The sequence below is a fragment of the Palaemon carinicauda genome, chromosome 12 (assembly GCF_036898095.1).
Source record: "Palaemon carinicauda isolate YSFRI2023 chromosome 12, ASM3689809v2, whole genome shotgun sequence".
Lineage (NCBI taxonomy): Eukaryota > Metazoa > Arthropoda > Malacostraca > Decapoda > Palaemonidae > Palaemon > Palaemon carinicauda.
The window spans coordinates 5229786-5250880 of record NC_090736.1 but is presented as its reverse complement, the minus strand read 5'-3'; the positions used below and the strand labels follow the sequence as shown (position 1 = coordinate 5250880).

Below are 21095 nucleotides of genomic sequence, written 5' to 3'. Positions count from 1 at the left end.
ATAAAAAATCATAATTTATGCAAGATAATTCTAAACGCTTCTCTTGTGTTACTATAGTCAATTTTTTTTCAGCGAGGCAGATTTGCACCGATTCGCAGCGGTGCCCTTTTAGCTTGGAAAAGTTTCCCGAGCCCTGATTGGTTGGACAAGATAATTCTAACCAATCAGCGCACAGGTAACTTTTCCGAGCTAAAAGGGCACCGCTGCTAGTTGATGCAGATGCACCTCACTAAAAGAAATTGAGTATAGTAACTTGATGGTGAAAATAGCAGTTTATGTCATACCCTCAGTGATATGATAGCTGTTTTTTAAATGGCAGGACAGGATTAGAAATGAAACTATGAGAGAGATTACTCGAGTGCCAATTGTACATGAGATCATGGTGAGAGGTAGATGGAGATGGTTTGAGCACGCTCTTCGCACTCCCCAAGAGAGATTAGTTCACTAAACTTTCAACTGGACTCCACAAAGCACTAGAAGAGTTGGAAGACCTAGGCCTACAAGGCTGAGGAATATGAAATGGTTTGGGCATGCTCTTCGCACTCCCCAAGAGAGATTAGTTCACCAAACTTTCAACTGGACTCCACAAGGCACAAGAAGAGTTGGAAGACCCAGGCCTACATGGCTGAGGACTATGAAGCGCAAAGTAGACGATGAATGGTGAAGTATAGTTGATTTAAAAGCTCATAATAGAGACGACTGGCAAAATCTAACCGAGGCCCTTTGCGTCAATGGGCGTAGGAGGAGATGATGATGATATGATAACAGTTGTGTCAAATGTAACATCATCTTTATTATATAATTACGTTATTGATAGCCACTTAATGAAGACACATGTTAAGTTATACATTCATATAAATACCTTCAGTCTGATCAAATGGAAGAATATTTTAAATAATCCTTTATAGGATAACTGACCCCTTGACTATGGAACAGGACAGATTGCATTCAATCTTAAGGATACAATTACATATATATAATTTTTTGTATTGTACATTTGTACTATATTCAATAGTTTTAGAATAGTACTATTCTGTACTGAGTTAGATTGTAGAAAAAAAAATTTGAATGGCTTTTGTACGAAGGTTTTAAAACAATTTTTTTTTCTTTTTTATTGTGGTTTGAAAAAATGATTCATCGAGATACATTGGATATAAACCAACTAGTGAAAGTTTAATTAACTACAATTTCAAGCATTTCTTCCAAAACATAATTCTATAATGTTTGTTTCCAATGCCCTTTAAACTGTAGGCTTGTGGTGGCCTATTTGGTGACGTCCCTGACTTGTGATGGCCTGACTGGGGTTCGAGTCCCGCTTAAGCTAGTTAGTTCCTTTAATGGCTACAACCTCACCATCCTTGTGAGCTAAGGATGAGGGGTTTTTGGGGAGCCTATAGGTCTACCTGCCGAGTCATCAGCAGCCATTACCTGGCCCTCCCTAATCCTAGCTTCGATGAAGAAGGGGCTTGGACACTAATCATAAGTATATATGGTTGGTCTCTAGGGCATTGTCCTGCTTGCTCTGGCAATGTTACTCTCCCTTGCCTCTGCCATTTTAAAGTTGTTAATATTTTGAAAATATTTGATTTTAATTATTCATTGCTTCTTATATCGTTTATTTATTTCCTTAGTTCCTTTCTATAGTGGGCTATTTTTCCCTGTTGGAGCCCTTGGGCTTATAGCATCTTTCTTTTCCAACTAAGGTTGTAGTTTAGCTAATAATAATAATAATAATAATAATAATAATAATAATAATAATAATAATAATAATAATAATGAAAGCAACTAAGAGGAAAAAGGTGGCATATGATGAGTTCCATTGAATTGTAAGTCTAGTAAATTGATGGTTTGAACATGTAGGGAAAATTGCATGGGAAACGTTAGCTTAGCTACTACTACTACTACTACTACTCGTAGTAATAATAATAATAATAATAATAATAATAATAACTAAAAAATCCCATAGCTAGTCCTACCTTGCACATATGGATGTCCTTATATGGGTCTTATTCCTTGGAAACAGGTAGTCCTCCTTCACCATTAGACTGAAGTACGTCCTTGGAGGCTTTAACAAGAACTCTGGGAGATCAACCCCCCAGCTGGTTTCTAACTGGGCTATTGCTTGTCCCGAGCCCTGCGCCAAAAGGTAAACATGGCCCCAAGGACGGTCTATCTGTTTGAAAGAAACCATTTTGGTGAGTTTTGTTTATATCGTATTCTCTCGATTTCAATCACGTTTTTTTATCTATATTTATATACTGAAAAATTAACCAAATAATAATAATAATGATAATAATAATAATAATAATAACTAGAGGGGCACTCAGTAGAACGCAGACCTCCGCCGCAGCAGCTTATTTCTCGACCTTGACCTTTGACCTTAACGAGTATTAATTGGCGTGCATTTTCATACACTCAAATATGAACCAAGTTTGAAGTCTCTGTGACAACGATGTCTGGACGTATGGCTGATTACGTGAATTGGACATATTTGCTTGACCGTGACCTTCTAAAATCTAATAATTTTTAACTTTTTACATAAGAGTAAATCCTTGCAAATTTCATTAATCTATAATTAAAATTGTAACAGGAAGCTGTTCACACACACACACACGCGCACGCAAACAGGGGTTAATACATAATCTCCATCCAACTTCGTTGGCAGAGTTAATAATAATAATAATAATAATAATAATAATAATAATAATAATAATAATAATAATAATAATAATAATAATAATAATAATAATAATGATTAGTTCCTCAATAATTATGGAAATTTGACTCATCTTTCTGTCTATCAATTGTTCATTTTTATTTTAATGTTTCTATAAATAAGAAAATTATTGTAAAGTTTTTCAGGTTGGTAATAAAAATTTGATCCACAAATTAAATGAGAAATATTTAAAACAAATTTTTTATGTTGAACATAAGTCTTTTTATAGTTGATTTAATTCTTCATTATTTCTCATATCTATTATTCATTTCCTTATTTCCTTTCCTTACTGGGCTATTTTTCCCTGTTGGAGCCCTTGAGCTTATAGCATCTTGCTTTTCAAACTAGGGCTGTAGCTTAGCTGGTAATAATAATAATAATAATAATAATAATAATAATAATAATAATAATAATGATAATAATAATAATAATAATAATAATAATAATAATAATAATAGGAAATATTTGGATATATTCTATGGTTACGTTTTCATAAAATGATTTTGATTTTTCATCATTTCTTATATCCTTTACTTATTTCCTATCTTCACAGGGCTATTTTTCCCTGTTGGAGCCCTTGAGCTTATAACATCTTGCTTTTAAAACTAGGGCTGTAGCTTAGCTGGTAATAATAATAATAATAATAATAATAATAATAATAATAATAATAATAATAATAATAATAATAATAATAATAATAATAATAATAATAACTGACTTTTTTCTAATATGAAGAATATTTAAGAAACAAGAAAAAGTACAAATTATTTGGGGGCGTTCTAATATCGTCCAAAATTGTTTGGACGATGTCAAATTGGGCATACAAAACTTATAAAAAAATTATCAAGAAAATATAGAAGATACAGAGAGATAAAAGATTGCCACAGAGGACTGATAATGGTGAATACGCGATAAAAATATATTTATGTATATCATATAAATAACTACATAGAAAACGAAGCTAATCACTTTGACATCGAAGAAAACGAGTAAATGATATATACTAACGTATACTACTGTATATGATACGGTTCCTCATTTACTTCTTTTTCTTCTTCCAGTGGCATAGCCAGGGGTGTCTCAGAGGTGGGGGGGGGGGGGAAGCATGGGGCAAGGTCATATTTGAAGAGGGCAGCACTATGCGAGGTCCAAAGGGCCGATGCCCTACGGCAGGGGGTCTGTAAGCCAGCAGTTCTGATTCTGTCTGAGATGCATTCTGAGCCTCCAGAATAGTCATTTTGACCTTAAACATGAAAATCAGATGTACCAGTTGGAAGGCTCAAGTTCAGCCCCATTAAAGGTTCATGATTTTCTAGGGGGGGGGGGATAATCATATGGTCATCCCTGGACATAAAACTATGCAGTTTGAACTTTAATTCTTCTCTGTTGTACTTTGAGTTTCAGTTTCGAGAACAAATCTGAATTCAGCATGATGATAGTGCAGTAATAACACTATACTGAATTTAGTTGCAAAAGCACAACTCATTTATTACTACGTTCCAGTAGGCCTACACATCTTACAAAACAGTAGAAATACAATGCAACTGCACAGTTTTTGTCACTTTTTCACACAGAAATACAAGTCAGCTTCAGTGATAATTTTACATCGTTGTACTTCTTCACTTAGTAAAATTATCCCTGAAGCTGACGTATTTCTGTGTAAAAAAGAACAAATTACCCCTATTCATACTTTCGTCATATTCCCTATGCCCTCTTTGTGCAATATCTTGTTTTGCAGTAACATGATTTCACCGACAGTTTTGATGCAGTGTCTGTTTTCTGCTTGAAGTATGATGAACTGTTTTAATAGGAATAGCCACTTCCAATCAAGACTATTTATTTAAGTAAATGACGAAATTGGATAGTGGAGTTGGGAGCATAAGATTTGTTACCTAACACATTCGTATTCCTCCGCTATTAATTTCGTCTTCCAAGTTTCACTAGTAGTAACATATCCATATAATTTGCAATAGGATTCAAGTTTCAATTGTACAATTTTCAGCAGCACTGTCTTACATGTGTTATTTCCCTACGACCATATCCAAATTTACCGTTTTTTATTTAATTAGTAACAAATAAGTGTAAATTATTGTACGGTTTCTGACTCCATTTAGTGTTTATTGAATAACGCATGTAGATATAAGGGTTGAGAGCTCTGTATAACTTACAGGCTTTGATCACACAATCATTTCAGTAGAGATATTAAAAAAAAAGACATGAAAACTTTAAATTCTGTGAGGGGGACAAGAAGACCCTTATCGGGGAGGGGGGGGGGGGAGGGGGGAAGACTGCCAGCCCCCCTGGCAACCCCCCTTGGGTACGCCATTGTCTTCTTCATCTTCTTCTTCTCAAGTAAATACAATGCAATAGCTATCTGCCCGTATTGTTATCAGTGACGAGTCTTAACATAAGTGGTAGTCATCTTACACATCCACATAATTCATCAAGTACACTGATAAGAACTCCGATAAAAAAACACCTTCCTTGCATAAATACAAAAGAAAAGGAAGGACATTCTTATCAATATGCACTGTCCATATCAAGCAGATAAGGACGGCAAATTCTCTTGCATAATTCCATTAATATTCGGTGGATATGAAAAGTCACGTGACTTAACGATATTCTGAATAATAAATCAAAGTCAACAGCATAAGAACTGACAGCTGATAAAAGTCTTCGACTATTTGAGGAGGTGATAAGACAAGAAATTGCTGTGATACAGTCACAGTGAATAATAATAATAATAATAATAATAATAATAATAATAATAATAATAATAATAATGATAATAATAATAATAATAACAATATTAATATTATTATTATTATTATTATTATTATTATTATTATTATTATTATTATTATTATTATTATTATTATTATTATTATTACTTGCTAAACTACAATCCTAGTGGGAAAAGCAAGATGCTACAAGCCCAGGGGCTCCAACAGGGAAAATAGCCCAGTGAGGAAAGGAAACAAGGAAAAATTAAACATTTTAAGAATAGTAACATTTAAATATTTCCTATTTAGACTATGAAAACTTTAACAAAAAAGAGGAAGAGAAATAAGATAGAACAGTGTGCTCGAGTGTACCCTCAAGCAAGAGAACTCTAACCCAAGACAGTGGAAGGCCATGGTACAGAGGCTATGGTACTACCCAAGACTTGATTACAATGGTTTGATTTTGGAGTGTCCTTCTCCTAGAATAGCTGGTTACCATAGCTTAAGAGTCTCTTATACCCTTACCATGAGGAAAGTAGCCACTGGACTATAACAGTACAGTAGTTAACCCCTTTTGGGTGAAGAAGAATAGTTTGATAATCTCAATGTTGTCAGGTGTATGTAAAGACTATTCGGTGTATGTGTAAGCAAAGGGAAAGTGAACCGTAACTAGAGAGAAGGATCCAATGTAGTACTGTCAGGCCAGTCAAAAGACCCAATAACTCTCTAGCGGTAGTATCTCAATGGGTGCCTGGTGCCCTGGCCAACCTACTACCTACAAATAATAATGATAATAATAATAATACATCGCATTTCATTTATGATTTTGGGCTAGATAGCCCGGCACAGGGGCCTATGAGACCATTCAGCCCCCAAATACAAACTGGGGAAAGCCTGCTGCTTAAAGGTTTAGATATCTCTCATGAATAACAGAGGTAAGGAACCGTGACAATTTCCTAACTGGCAGGACAATGCCCTAGAGACTGACCATATATCCACATGATCAGCGCCAAAGCACCCTCTTCACCCAAGCTAGGACCAGGGAAGGCCAGGCAATGGCTGCTGATGACTCAGCAGGGTGGACCTATAGGCTACCCCTAACCCTCTACCCTAAGACTGTCAAAATTGGATCACTTACATTGACAACTAGAGGGGCACTCTGTAGAGCGCAGACCTCCGCCGCGGCAGCTTATTTCTCGACCTTGACCTTAACATGTATCAATTGGCGGGGATTTTTATACACTCAAATTTGAACCAAGTTTGACGTCTCTGTGACAACGAGGTCCAAACTTATGGCTGATTACGTGAATTGGACATTTTACTTGACCGTAACCTTGACCTTTGACCTTGAACTTCCAAATTTTAATCATTTCCAGCTTTTTACATAACAGTTAATCCCTGCAAGTTTCATTACTCTACGATTAAAATTGTGGCCAGGAAGCTGTTCACAAACAAACACACACACACACACAAACAGGGGGTAAAACATAACCTCCTTCCAACTTCGTTGACGGAAGTAATAAATAATAAAACAAAGTGTTCATATTTACCGGGATGGAGAACATAACCTTACCGGTATAGAGTTCATAGCAGTCAGAGAGTGGTTCGAAATGACCAGTTGCCTCCTCGAGCCGGGCGTCGAAGTGGATTCCACCTGAACGCGGACGTTAGTAATGCTTCTCAGTCTGGCCCTGTAGCTGTATTCGGATACAGCTCGAAAGGCCATAATTGTATCCTGTGGGGGAAGAAATACTTTAGGTAGTTTATATATGAAATGCCCGTTTTGATGTTGTTGCTTTTTAAAAAATATTTTATTTTAATTGTTCGTTATTTCTCATATTGTTTATTTACTTCCTTGTTTCCTTTGCTCATTGGGCTATTTTTCCCTGTTGGAGGCCTTGTGGTTATAGCATCCCGCTCTTTCAACAAAGATTGTATCTTAGCTAATAATAATAATAATAATAATAATAATAATAATATGATGATGATGATGATGATACAATTTACTATGGATTATTATTATTATTATTATTATTATTATTATTATTATTATTATTATTAGCTAAGCTACAACGCTATTTGGAAAAGCAAGATGCTATAAATCCAAGGTCTTCAATAAGGAAAAATAGCCCAGTGAGGAAAATAAATGAGGAAATAAATAAACAATATGAGAAAAAATTAACAATAGAATATTTCAAAAACAGTAACAACATCAGCAACAGTAACAGATATGTCATATATAAACTATAAAAAAAGACATGTCAGCCAGCTCAACATAAATACATTTTCTGCAACTTTGAAGCAACAACCAGGGGCAAAAACATAACCTCCTTCCAACTACGCTGGCGGGGGTCAATATTCCAAGCAGAACATATGACAACCAACAAACTAGTGGGATGTCACTTACGATGGTCGAAGAATAGCCGTGGTCCCAATTCCTGACGGAGACGAGCCACTCCATTATGGATTCCGCTCGAGCCGTGACGCCCTCCCGCTTCAGGAACACCAGGAGGGCGTAGCTCGTCGCCTCCACGGCGTAGGAGTCCCACTCCTGAGGTTCCTTCGGCAGGAGAAATGTCCTCTGGCTGTTTTCGCGTTGGCGCTCGTTGGATGCAATCGCTGTTCGTGACCAGTGGGTCATGCTGCCTGGAAGAAAGTGCGGAATTTTATAATAAAGAAAGTCCAGGATTTTATAATAAAGTGAGTGCGGAATTTTATAATAAAGAAAGTGCGGAATTTTATAATAAAGAAAGTCCAGGATTTTATAATAAAGTGAGTGCGGAATTTTATAATAAAGAAAGTCCAGGATTTTATAATAAAATGGGTGCGGAATTTTATAATAAAGAAAGTGCGGAATTTTATAATAAAGAAAGTCCGGAATTTTATAATAAAGAAAGTCCAGGATTTTATAACAAAGTGAGTGCGGAATTTTATAATAGAGTGCGTAATATTATAATAAACAAAGTGCAGAATTTTATAATAAAGAAATTGCGGAATTTTATAAGGGGTTAAAACAAAGCAGAATTCATTAGTTTATCAATTATTATTATTATTATTATTATTATTAGCTAAGCTGCAACCCTAGTTGTAAAAGCAAGGTGCTATAAGCCCAAGGGCTCCAACAGGGAAAAATATCCCATTGAGGACAGGAAATAAGGAAATATATAAATGATATAAAGAGTAATGAACAATTAAAATAAAATATTTTAAAAACATTAACAACATTAAAACAGAGACTTCATATATAAACTATAAAAAGACTCTTTAGCTATGGTAAGCAGCTCTTCTAGGAGAAGGGCACTCCAGAATTAAGCCACTGTTCTGTAGTCTCGGGTAGTGCCCTAGCCTCTGTACCAAGGTTTTCCACTGTCTTGGGTTAGAGTTCTCTTGCTTGAGGGTACATTCAGGCACACTATTCTATCTTATTTCTCTTCATCGTGTTTTGTTCAAGTTTTTGTAGTTTTTATACGTTATATTTATTTCAATATTGTTATTGTTCCTTAAATATTTCATTTTCTTTGTTTCCTTTCCTCACTGAGCTATTTTCCCTGTTGGAGCCCCTCGGGCTTATAGCATCCTGCTTTTCCAACTGGGGTTGTAGCTTAGCAAGTTATAATAATAATAATGATAATAATAATAATAATCTTGCATGATACAAGACACCACTTTTGTTAAACTAGTTCATTAACTTTACCATAAGACATCATGTTTTTATGTTGACCAGGCTGACATGAGTTTTTTTATAGTTTATATATGACATATCTGTTTTTGACGTTGTTAATAGTTTATATAGGACATATCTGTTCTGACGTTGTTAATGTTTTAGAATGATTTATTGTTAACTTGTTCTCATCATTTATCTATTTCCTTATTTCCTTTCCTCACTGGGCTATTTTTCCCTATTGGAGCCCTTGGGCTTATAGCATCTTGCTTTTCCAATTGGGGTTGTAGCTTGGCTAATAATAATAATAATAATAATAATAATAATAATAATAATAATAATAATAATAATAATAATAATAATAATAACCACAACAACAACAACAATAATAATAATATTAATAATAATAATAATGATGATGATAATAATAATAATAATAATAATAATAATAATAATAAGTTAGGTCAGGCTTCCGCTCAGGCTAGGTTAGATTGGCTGGTAAGTTTATATAACGTACCCCAAGCACAGATTATTATTATTATTATTATTATTATTATTATTATTATTATTATTATTATTATTATTGCTTGCTAAGCAACAACCCTAGTTGGAAAAGCAAGATGCTATAAGCCTAAAGGTTCCAACAGAGAAAGTAGCCCAGTGAGGAAAGAAAATAAGGAAATAAATAAGCAGCAAGAAACGCAATGAACAAACGAAATAAAAATATTTCAAGAACAGTAACATTAAAATAATTTTTTCATATATTAATTATAAAAACTTCAAAATAACAAGAGGAAAAAAATATATAGAAAAGTATGCCCGAGTGTACCCTCAAACTAGAGAGCTCTACCCCAAGACAGATGAATACCATGGTACAGAGGCTATGGCACTACCCAAGACTAGAGAACAGCGGCTTGATTCTGGAGTGTCCTTCTCCAGAAGAGTTTAGTATATTATTATTATTATTATTATTATTAATTGCCAAGCTACAACCCTAGTTGGAGAAGCAGTATGCTATAAGCCCAGGTGCTCCAACAGGGAAAATAGCCCAGTGAGGGAAGGAAACAGGGAAAGATTAAATATTTTAAAAGAACAACATTAAAATAAATATTTTCTATATAAACTATAAATCCTATAACAAAGCAAGATTAAAAGAAGTAAGATAGAATAGTGGGCATGAGTGTACCCTCAAGCAAGAGACCTCAACCTCAAGACAGTGGTAGACCATGGTACAGAGGCTATGGCATTACCTAAGACTAGAGAACAATGTTTGACTTTATACGCTACACTCTTCACCGATCTTAATCGAGAGAACTTTTGATTTTCAAATGAGACTCGAACACTCACCGGTCACTTTGGCATACGATTCGAGTTTCGTAATTGCCACTTCCTTTTCAGTGCTTCCAACGACGTGAAGAGCGTAGGTGGTGATGGCTAGGTCGTAAGGGTCCCATAGTTCGTCTACTTGGCGTTCCAGGAAACTGAATGAAACCACAATTATTATTTTTTTCAAGTATGAATGAATTATGAATTATTATTATTATCATTATTATTATTAGTATCATTTACATTTATGCATATGCACAGTGTATGTATACATATATATTTATACCTATATGTACATTTATGTATATATATATATATATATATATATATATATATATATATATATATATATATATATATATATATATATATATATATATATATATACATTCGGTAGGTATATTCACATACACCTTTCAACTGAGAGAGAGAGAGAGAGAGAGAGAGAGAGAGAGAGAGAGAGAGAGAGAGAGAGAGAGAGAGAGAGAGAGAGAAGACACTCACTGCGTTGCCCTTAAGCGAGCACTGACGGCCTTTCTGTGGAGATTTCCCTCGACGCTGCCAAGGGCTTCGAACAGGACGGTCGTCACGAGAGCCGTCAGGGCGACCAAGGTCGGCTCCTCTCCTTCTTCGACGCCGTGCCCTTCCTCGCGAGCTATCTGCCCCTGCACCGAAAAAGGAGAATGTTCTTGAGGGATTAGGTACTCCTTGGAAGATTGGAAAGGGATGAAATAAAAATGGTGATAAAAAGGGTCATTTTCGAATCTGGGGATTCAGTTATTTGGTTTTAAGAGATTGTTATTATGGACGTTGCATGATCTTGATAATACCTTGGGCATTATTATTATTTTCATTATTTGCTAGGCTACAACCCTAGCTGGAAAAGCAGGATGCTATAAGCCCAGGGGCTCCAACAAGGAAAATAAGCCAATGAGGAAAGGAATAAAAGGAAAAAAAATAAAATATTTTAAGAACAGGAACATCATTAAAACAAATATTTCCTATATATAATATAAAAAAACTTTAACAAAACAAGAGGAAAATAAATAAGATAGAATAGCGTGCTCGAGTGTACCCTCAAGCAAAAGAACCCTAACTCAAGAGAGTGGAAGACCACGGTACAGAGGCTATGGCACTACCCAAGACTAGAAAACAACGGTTACATTTCAGAGTATCCTTCTCCTAGAAGAGCTGCACTCGTAAGGGGATTTTACCTTGAAACTCATCTTGTAGTCGTGAGTGCCGTTGGAGGAGGGCTCCTCGAAACTCCCGTCGCGTCTTTGGTGTTCGACGAGGAAGGCCACGCCCTCCCGAATGACCTTCGGATCCACGAAGATCAAGTTCTCCCAGTCTTCGAGTTGGGCAGAGAGGAGCAGACTCAGGATCCATGAGGTCATCCTGTCAAAATGTAGGCCTGTTATTATTATTATTATTATCATTATTATTATTGTTGTTGTTGTTGTTGTTGTTAGTTACTATTATTATCATCATTATTATTATTATTATTATTATTATCATTATTATTATTATTATTATTACTATTATTATTATTATTATTATTATCATTATCATTATTATTATCATTATTGTTGTTGTTGTTGTTGTTGTTGTTGTTATTATTACTCTTATTATTATCATTATCATTTTTATTATTATTATTATTATCATTATCATCATTATTATTTTTATTTTTAACATTATTATTATTATTATTATTATTATTATTATTATTATTATTATTTCCTGCTAAGCTACAACCATAGCTGGAAAAAAAGATGCTATAATCCCAAGGGCTCCAACAGGGAAAAATAGCCCAGTGAGGAAAGGAAATAAGAAAATAAATAAACTACTAGAGAAGTAATGAGCAATCAAAATAAAATATAAGAATAGTAACAACATTAAATTCAGCGCTTTATAATACAAATTAATCAATCATACCATTTAATATCATTTTAATAAAATTAATTAAAGCTCACTGTCTTGGGATAGAGTTCTCTTGCTTGAGGGTACACTAGTCTATCTTAATGATCTTCCTCTTGTTTTTAAAGCATTTATAGTTTATATATGAAATATCTATTTTAATGTTGTTACTTTTCATAAAATATTTTTTTTTAATTGTTAATTACTCTCTTCTAGTTTACGTATTTCCTTATTACCTGTCCTCAATGGGCTATTTTCCCTGTTGTTGCCCTCGGGATTATAGCATTGTACTTTTCCAACTACGGTTGTAGCTTAGCAAGTAATAATAATAATAATAATAATAATAATAATAATAATAATAATAATAATAATAATAATAATACTCTGTATAGATTTATTCAAGTTCAGGGTTGGGCCCTCGAACTTGTTGCCTTCTGGTTTTCCATAAAGGGTTGCAGCTTGGATAAGGCACTAAGTAGAGAGCATACCTCCGCCACGGCAGCTTATTTCTCGAGGTTAGGGTTAATTCGGTCGACCTTTTGCTCAACCTTGACCTTAACCTTTGACCTAGGACTTTCAGAATTGAATCACTTCCACGTCTCAACATAAGAATTAATCCCTAAAAGTTTCACTACTCTATGAATACAATTGTGGCCAGGAAGCTGTTCACAAACAAACAAACAAACAAACAAACGGGGGAAAACATAACCTCCCGGAGGTAATAATAATATTGACTAGAGGGGGACTCAGTAAAGCGCAGACCTCCGCCGCGGCAGGTTATTTCTCGATCTTGACCTCTGACCTTGACATGTATCAATTGGCGTGGATTTTCATACACTCAAATGTGAACCAAGTTTGAAGTCTCTGTGACAACGATGTCTGATTACGGGAATTGGACATTTTGCTTGACCGTGACCTTGACATTGACCTTTAAAATACAATCATTTCCAGCTTATTACATAACAGTTAATCCCTGCAAGTTTCATTACTCTACGATTAAAATAGTGGCCAGGAAGCTGTTCACAATCAAACACACACAGACACACATGTAAACACACAAACAGGGGCAAAAACTTAACCTCCTTCCAACTTCGTTGGCGGGGGTAGTAATAATAATAATAATAATAATAATAATAATAATAATAATAATAATGATGATGATGATGATAACAACAACAACAACAACAACAATAATAATAATAATAATAATAATAATAATAATAATAATAATAAGATGATGATGATGATGAGGATGATGAAAGGAGATGATGATGATACAATAAATTCATTCCTTCATTTATTATAATAATAATAATAATAATAATAATAATAATAATAATAATAATAATAATAATAATAATAATAATAATAATAATAGAAAAAGGTACCCTAACCTACCAGACAGACTTCCTGGATGCATCCCACATCTTGAAAGCTCCGCCCTCTCTCCTCTTCAGCACAGTCGCCAACTCGACATTGAGGTGGTTAAAAGCCTCCTGGGCCTCCGAGATGTTCAGCTGGTTCGTGAGGCGGAGGTAGTGCAGCGCCCACAGGGTGGAACCGAAATTGAAGGCGTAGCCATCATTGCTCTTCAAGTCCAGTCCGTTGAAGGATCTGATGCCGGTCATGACGAGGTCTTTGGGGATCGGGCCAAACACGTCGCCTGTTTTGAGAAAGTCATCGGTGAGACAAAAAAAAAAAAAAAAAAAAAAAAAAAAAAAAAAAAAAAAATTTAATATGGAGGCTTTTCGTCAAAAGTTTATTGTATGTTATTGGAATGACAGTAGAACTTTTTTTTTTGTCTAATCAGGCCGTAAGTAGAGTAAAAAACGTTTTTGTCTAATCAGGACATAAGTAGAGTAAAAATTGTTTTTGTCTGATCAGGGCATAAGTAGAGTAAAAAATGTTTTGTTCTAATCAGGACATCGGTAGAGTAAAAAATGTTTTGGTCTAATCAGGACATCGGTAGAGTAAAAAACTTTTTTGTCTAATCAGGACACAAGTAGAGTAAAAAAATGTTTTGGTCTAATCAGGACATCGGTAGAGTAATAAACGTTTTTGTCTAATCAGGACATAAGTAGAGTAAAACACGTTTTTGTCTAATCAGGACATAAGTAGAGTATAAAAACGTTTTTGTCTAATCAGGCCAAAAGTAGAGTAAATATAACGTTTTTGTCTAATCATGACATAAGTGGAGTATCATCATAAACGTTAAACCTGACAGCGAAAAAAAAAAAAAAAAAAAAAAGGAATAATGACTGAACATCAACGATCGCTTACCAGAAACGGCGACGCGCGCTCTTGGAGAGCCGTAAACGTATCTTCTTGAAAGACTTTTGCTGATCTCAGGGCTCTCGTCTACGGGAAGGTCGAGGAATTCGTAAACAGTGGCTCGATTCTTCAAATCCAGTAACACAGATGTGTGTTTGCGCACGGGGGCTCCCTCTGGCTGGAAAGAGACACGATTACTTTGCGTTAGCATTCACGTTTAAAGGTTTAAAGGCCACTCATGAATGGTAGAGGCAAGGGACAGTGACATTGCCCTGGTAAGAAGGACAATGCCCTAGAGACTGACCATATTACATATAATCAGCGACCAAGCCCCTCTCCACTTAAGCTAGGACCAGGGAGGACCAGGTAATGGCTGATGTTGAATTAACAGATAGATCTACAGCCTCCCCCAACCTGCCTGGCAAACACCAGGAAGAGACGTTACCTATGAGGCCACAACAACTTGAAATGCATAAAACTACACCTTGCTCGAGGGTACACTCAGGCACACTATTCTATGTTTTCTTGTATACTTTCCTCGCTGGGCTATTTTCCCTGTTGGAGCTCTTGAGCTTGTAGCATCCTTCTTTTTCAATTAGGGGTTAGCTTGGCTAGTAGTAGTAATAATAATAATAATAATAATAATAATAATAATAATAATTTGCTAAAGTTCCAACGAAGGTATAAGAAGGACGTACCAGAACTTCAACCTTGACTTGCTGCGAGTTCATTCCAACTTGGGCCAGGGTGTGTACTGTCACGATCACCGTCCCCGACTGCTTGACGATTGCTAAGGGCAGCATGACCTCTTGATACTCCCCAGCTTTCATCTAGAAGATAAATATAAGGACGAAAATAGAAAAAGAATATTTATTTTGAAACTGTGGAGACATTTAAGATCTCAGCTTTCATCTAGAAGAGAAAATATCAGGACGAAAATAGACAATAAGAACTAATTTTTAAACTGTTGAGACATTTAAAAGCTCAGCTTTCGTCTGCAAGAGAAAATATAAGGACGAAAATAGACAAGGAGCATTTATTTTGAAACTGTTGAGACATTTAAGATCTCAGCTTTCGTCTAGAAAAGAAAATGTAAGGACGAAAATAGACAATGAACATTTATTTCAAAACTGTTGAGACATCTAAGAGCTCAGCTTTCATCAAGAAGAGAAAATATAAGGACGAAAATAGACAATAAGAACTTATTTTGAAACTGTTGAGACATTTAAAAGCTCAGCTTTCATCTGCAAGAGAAAATATAAGGACGAAAATAGAAATTGAGCATTTATTTCAAAACTGTTGATACATTTAAGAGCTCAGCTTTCATCAAGAAGAGAAAATATAAGGACGAAAATAGACAATAAGAACTTATTTTGAAACTGTTGAGACATTTAAAAGCTCAGCTTTCGTCTGCAAGAGAAAATATAAGGACGAAAATAGATAATTAGCATTTATTTTGAAACTGTTGAGATATTTAAGAGCTCAATTTCGTCTAGAAGAAAAAATATAAGGACGAAAATAGATAATTAGCATTTATTTTGAAACTGTTGAGATATCTAAGGGCTCAGCTTTCATCTAGACGAGAAAATATAAGGACAAAAATAGACAATGAATATCTATCCCAAAACTGTTCATACATTTAAGAGCTCAGCTTTCATCGAGAAGAGAAAATATAAGGACGAAAATAGACAATGAGCATTTATTTCGAAACTGTTGAGACATTTAAGAGCTCAGCTTTCATCGAGAAGAGAAAATATAAGGACGAAAATAGACAATGAGCATTTATTTCGAAACTGTTGAGACATTGAAGAGCTTAGCTTTCGTCTGGAAGAGAAAATATAAGCACGAAAATAGACAATGAATATTTATTTTGAAACTGTTAAGACATTTAAGAGCTCAGCTTTCATCGAGAAGAGAAAATATAAGGACAAAAATAGGCAATGAATATTTATTTCGAAACCGTTGAGACATTTAAGAGCTCAGCTTTCATCGAGAAGAGAAAATATGAGGACGAAAATAGACAATGAATATTCATTTCGAAACTGTTGAGACATTTAAGAGCTCAGCTTTCATCGAGAAGAGAAAATATGAGGACGAAAATAGACAATGAATATTCATTTCGAAACTGTTGAGACATTTAAGAGCTCAGCTTTCATCGAGAAGAGAAAATATGAGGACGAAAATAGACAATGAATATTCATTTCGAAACTGTTGAGACATTTAAGAGCTCAGCTTTCATCGAGAAGAGAAAATATGAGGACGAAAATAGACAATGAATATTCATTTCGAAACTGTTGAGACATTTAAGAGCTAATTCTTAATGGCTGATCTGTTAATTTCGGAATTGCTTGAATCTCACAATTGATATAAAAACAAACCATTCTTTATCCTCTTCTTTATTTTGGGGATATCTTATCATTACTGTATTTTTAGGGTCGTAGTGGCCTGATGGCAGCGTCCTTGCCTAGTGATGCCAGATTGGGGTTTGAGTCCCGCTCAAACTCGTTAGTTCCTTTGGTCGCTGCAACCTCACCATCTTTGTGAGCTAAGGATGGGGGATTTTTTTGGGGGGGCTCTAGATCTATCTGCTGAATCATCAGCAGCCATTGCCTGGCCCTCCCTGGTGGATAGGGGCCTGATCATATGGTATCAGAGGCAAGGGACAGTGGCATTTCCCTATCAAGCAGGACAAGACCATGCTATAGACACTGACCATATATATATACATGATTAGCGGAGAAGCCCCCTCTCCACCCAAGCTAGGACCAAGGAGGACCAGGCAGAGGCTGCTGATAATTCAGCAGATAGACTTACAGGCTCCTCCAAACCCTACATCTTTAGCTCACAAAGATAATGAGGTTGCATCAACCAAAGGAACTAACAAGTCTGGCAATCACCAGTCAGGGACGTTACTACACCGGCCACCACAACGCTTTTAGTTCCCTAAGGGAAGAAAGGCCACAAATCTAGAAAATTACCATAGAAGAGAGCACCAAAACCTGATCGAAGGGGGAAAGAAGCTGTCAGTGAACCGATTGAACCCCCTTGATAAATCCCTTTCAATTTATATGAGGATGCCAGAAAACTCCAAACCAATCAATCTCTCACCGTGATCAGATGGTGATGTTCGCCCGCCGTGAGTCGTGGGTTGTAATGCTGGACTTGGGCCCCCTCTTCCACGTTGACGAAGAGGTAGTCGGGATTTCCTTCCAGGATGACCATCACCATCAGGGAAAGCCGCGTCGGATTGTGCAAGTGGACGCGCACGGAGATCTACGGGGTTAGAAAAGCAAAGCGGTTGTAAAGTCTAGGGATCTTGAGCGGTTGCGTTGTTAAAGGTACCAGGAAATCGTCAATGTCGAGGTCATCATCGGCGAATTTATTATTGTTGTTGTTTTCGTTGTCGTTGTGTTTACAACCGTTCCAGAAGTCTAAAATCATTGCCAGATCTTTGCTCAGTGAGCCTCTATTCTATAACATTAACAACACTTTCAGAAGGCTAAAATAGCTGCCAGTACCCAATGTAATAAACTGTCAATTATTATTATCATTATTATTATTATTATTATTATTATTATTATTATTATTATTATTATTATTATTATTATTATTATCATTATCATTATGATTTGTTCATTACTTGCTAAGCTACAAACCCTTGTTAGAAAAGCAGGATATTATAAGGCCAAGGGCTCCAACAGGGAAAAGGAAATTAAACAAGGAAATAAATAAACTACAAGAAAAGTATAAAAATAATAACAGCATGCAAATTAATCTTTCATATATATACTATAAAAACTATGCCGTCTTCCCACAATGTTTTGTACATTGCAATGATAATAATAATAATAATATTCTGACCTCCCCCAAAGGTTTATGGAGTTGTTCATGGCCTATGATCTATCGATGGTGGAAATTTCGTCAAAATCCATCAATTGTTTTAGACGTTATCTTTAAAATGGAGAAAAAATACAAATCTGGATCTAGAATTCTGTTCCGGATCATCTCCAAAATTTAATGTGTTTTATTTATTTTGTGTCACACTTTAAAGAAAATGGAAATAATTTCATGGTATACTCTTACAAATTCACGCTTTAAAGAAAACGTAGAACTTCAAAAGTTCAAAGTTGGAGCAAATGCTTTTTTGTTGACCAGGCGGACATGAGTCTTTTTATAGTTTATTTATGACATATTTGTTTTTGATGCTGTTAATAGTTTATATGTGACATGTCTGTTTTGACGTTGTTACTGTTTTTTAGAATGATTTATTGTTAATTTGTTCTCTTCATTTATTTATTTCCTTATTTCCTTTCCTCACTGGGCTATTTTTCCCTGTTGGAGCCCCTGGGCTTATAGCATCTTGCTTTTCCAACTAGGGTTGTAGCTTGGATAGTAATAATAATAATAATAATATGGTAAAAATTTTGTCAAAATCTGTCGCTTAGTTTTGACGTAAGCCTGTCCACAGACACACAGACAAATAAATAAATAAATAAATAAATCGGTTCAATTTTGTATCCTCCTTGGCAGGGGTAATAACAACAACAATAATTATAGTCACCTGTTCACCTCTCCTGCAAAAACTGGTACACTCGAGTCGCATCAAGAGCGGAGGCGTCGAATCGTAATGCAGATCCGGCAACACGGACAGCCCGTACTCCGGGTGAATGACATACGAACTCAGTACCCATTTCGCCGGAGTGTTCGGAACCTTTAGGTTCAACATCTCATATCCCCTGTGTCCTGAGGAGGATTTAATAATAGATACAGTTTAGTGGGCGCCATAGGGGAGGGAGGTAAAGTTGGCTCCAGTATCTGGTACATTCCCAAGAAGTGTACCGGAAATAATGGAAGTTGGCTGTATATATGTGTATATGTATATATATATATATATATATATATATATATATATATATATATATATATATATATATATATATTTATATACATAAATATATATATATATATATATATATGTACATATATATGTATATATATATATATATATATATATATATATATATATATATATATATTTTTATATATATATGTACATATATATGTATATATATATACATATTTATATATATAAATATATATATATATATATATATATATATATATATATATATCTAAATATATATATATATATATATATATATATATATATATATATATATATATATATATATATATATCTAAATATATATATATATATATATATATATATATATATATATATATATATATATATATATATATATATATAAATATATATATATATATATATATATATATATATATATATATATATATATATATATATATATATATATATATATATGCGTAAAAATCACAGGAAAACGTGATGCTCAGATGCAGAAGAACCACAGGGAAAATGAAAATACGGAATATACACTTAAGTCCTGACTAGTTTCGTGTTACTTCCTCAGAGGACTGTCCTCTGAGGAAGTAACACGAAACTAGTCAGGACTTAAGTGTATATTCCGTATTTTCATTTTCCCTGTGGTTCTTCTGCACACACACACACACACACACACACACACACACACACACATATATATATATATATATATATATATATATATATATATATATATATATATATATATATATATATATATATATATATAGAGAGAGAGAGAGAGAGAGAGAGAGAGAGAGAGAGAGAGAGAGAGAGAGAGAGAGGATTTAAAATGCTTCGTTGTGATGTATTTACATTGATAAAAGTCTCTCATTAAGCTCATCAACTATAATTATATTCATATTCAACTGGAATTTGACAATTATGTGCATCAGTAGAGAGCAAATGTAGACAAAATAATATAAAAATTTTTTTCAAAAAAATGTATAAAGCTGTTTATCTACTGTAATTCAAGTGCTGAATCTTTCTCTTAAACAATAAAATTGACGTCAGATTTTGAAGATAGAAAAATCAATGGACGAAATAAAAAAAGGCAAAAAAAATTAAATAATATAGATTTGGCCAAAACACTGACCATACTCTGAAGCAATATAGTCAAAAACATATTTGGCAAATAACAATATCAGTGGACAAAATAAAAAAAGAATAAGAAAAAAACTTAATTATATAGATTTAGCCAAAAGACTGGCCATACTCTTAAGCAATATAGTGAAAAACATATTTGCCAAATACAAAAATTAATGGACAAAATAAAAAAAAGAGAAAAGAAAAAACTAAATAATACAGATTTGGCCAAAACACTGACCATACTCTGAAGCAATAGTCAAAAACATATTTGGCAAATACCAAAATTAATGGACCAAATACAAAAAAATGGAAAAGAAATAATAAGTAAGATAGATTTGTCTAAAAGACTAGCCATACTCTCAAGCAATAATCAAAAACATATTTGGCAAACACAAAAATCAATGGACGAAATAAAAAAATGAAAAAGAAAAACTTAATTATATAGATTTAGCCAAAAGGCTCACC

General features: G+C 34.3%; 1 protein-coding gene across 1 annotated transcript in view; it reads right to left on the bottom strand.

The window, feature by feature from the left end:
* The window catches only part of LOC137650466 (CD109 antigen-like), an 87834-nt gene that overhangs the window by 10850 nt on the left and 55889 nt on the right, over window positions 1-21095 (bottom strand). The window contains exons 19-29 of the mRNA XM_068383690.1: window positions 19179-19360; window positions 17726-17890; window positions 15316-15447; window positions 14627-14795; window positions 13745-14009; window positions 11641-11824; window positions 10931-11091; window positions 10448-10581; window positions 7847-8085; window positions 7013-7174; window positions 1977-2173 (exon numbers count right to left, since the gene is read on the bottom strand). Of these exons, the coding sequence (XP_068239791.1) occupies window positions 1977-2173; window positions 7013-7174; window positions 7847-8085; window positions 10448-10581; window positions 10931-11091; window positions 11641-11824; window positions 13745-14009; window positions 14627-14795; window positions 15316-15447; window positions 17726-17890; window positions 19179-19360 (1990 nt within the window). The remainder of the gene's footprint in view (window positions 1-1976; window positions 2174-7012; window positions 7175-7846; window positions 8086-10447; window positions 10582-10930; window positions 11092-11640; window positions 11825-13744; window positions 14010-14626; window positions 14796-15315; window positions 15448-17725; window positions 17891-19178; window positions 19361-21095) is intronic.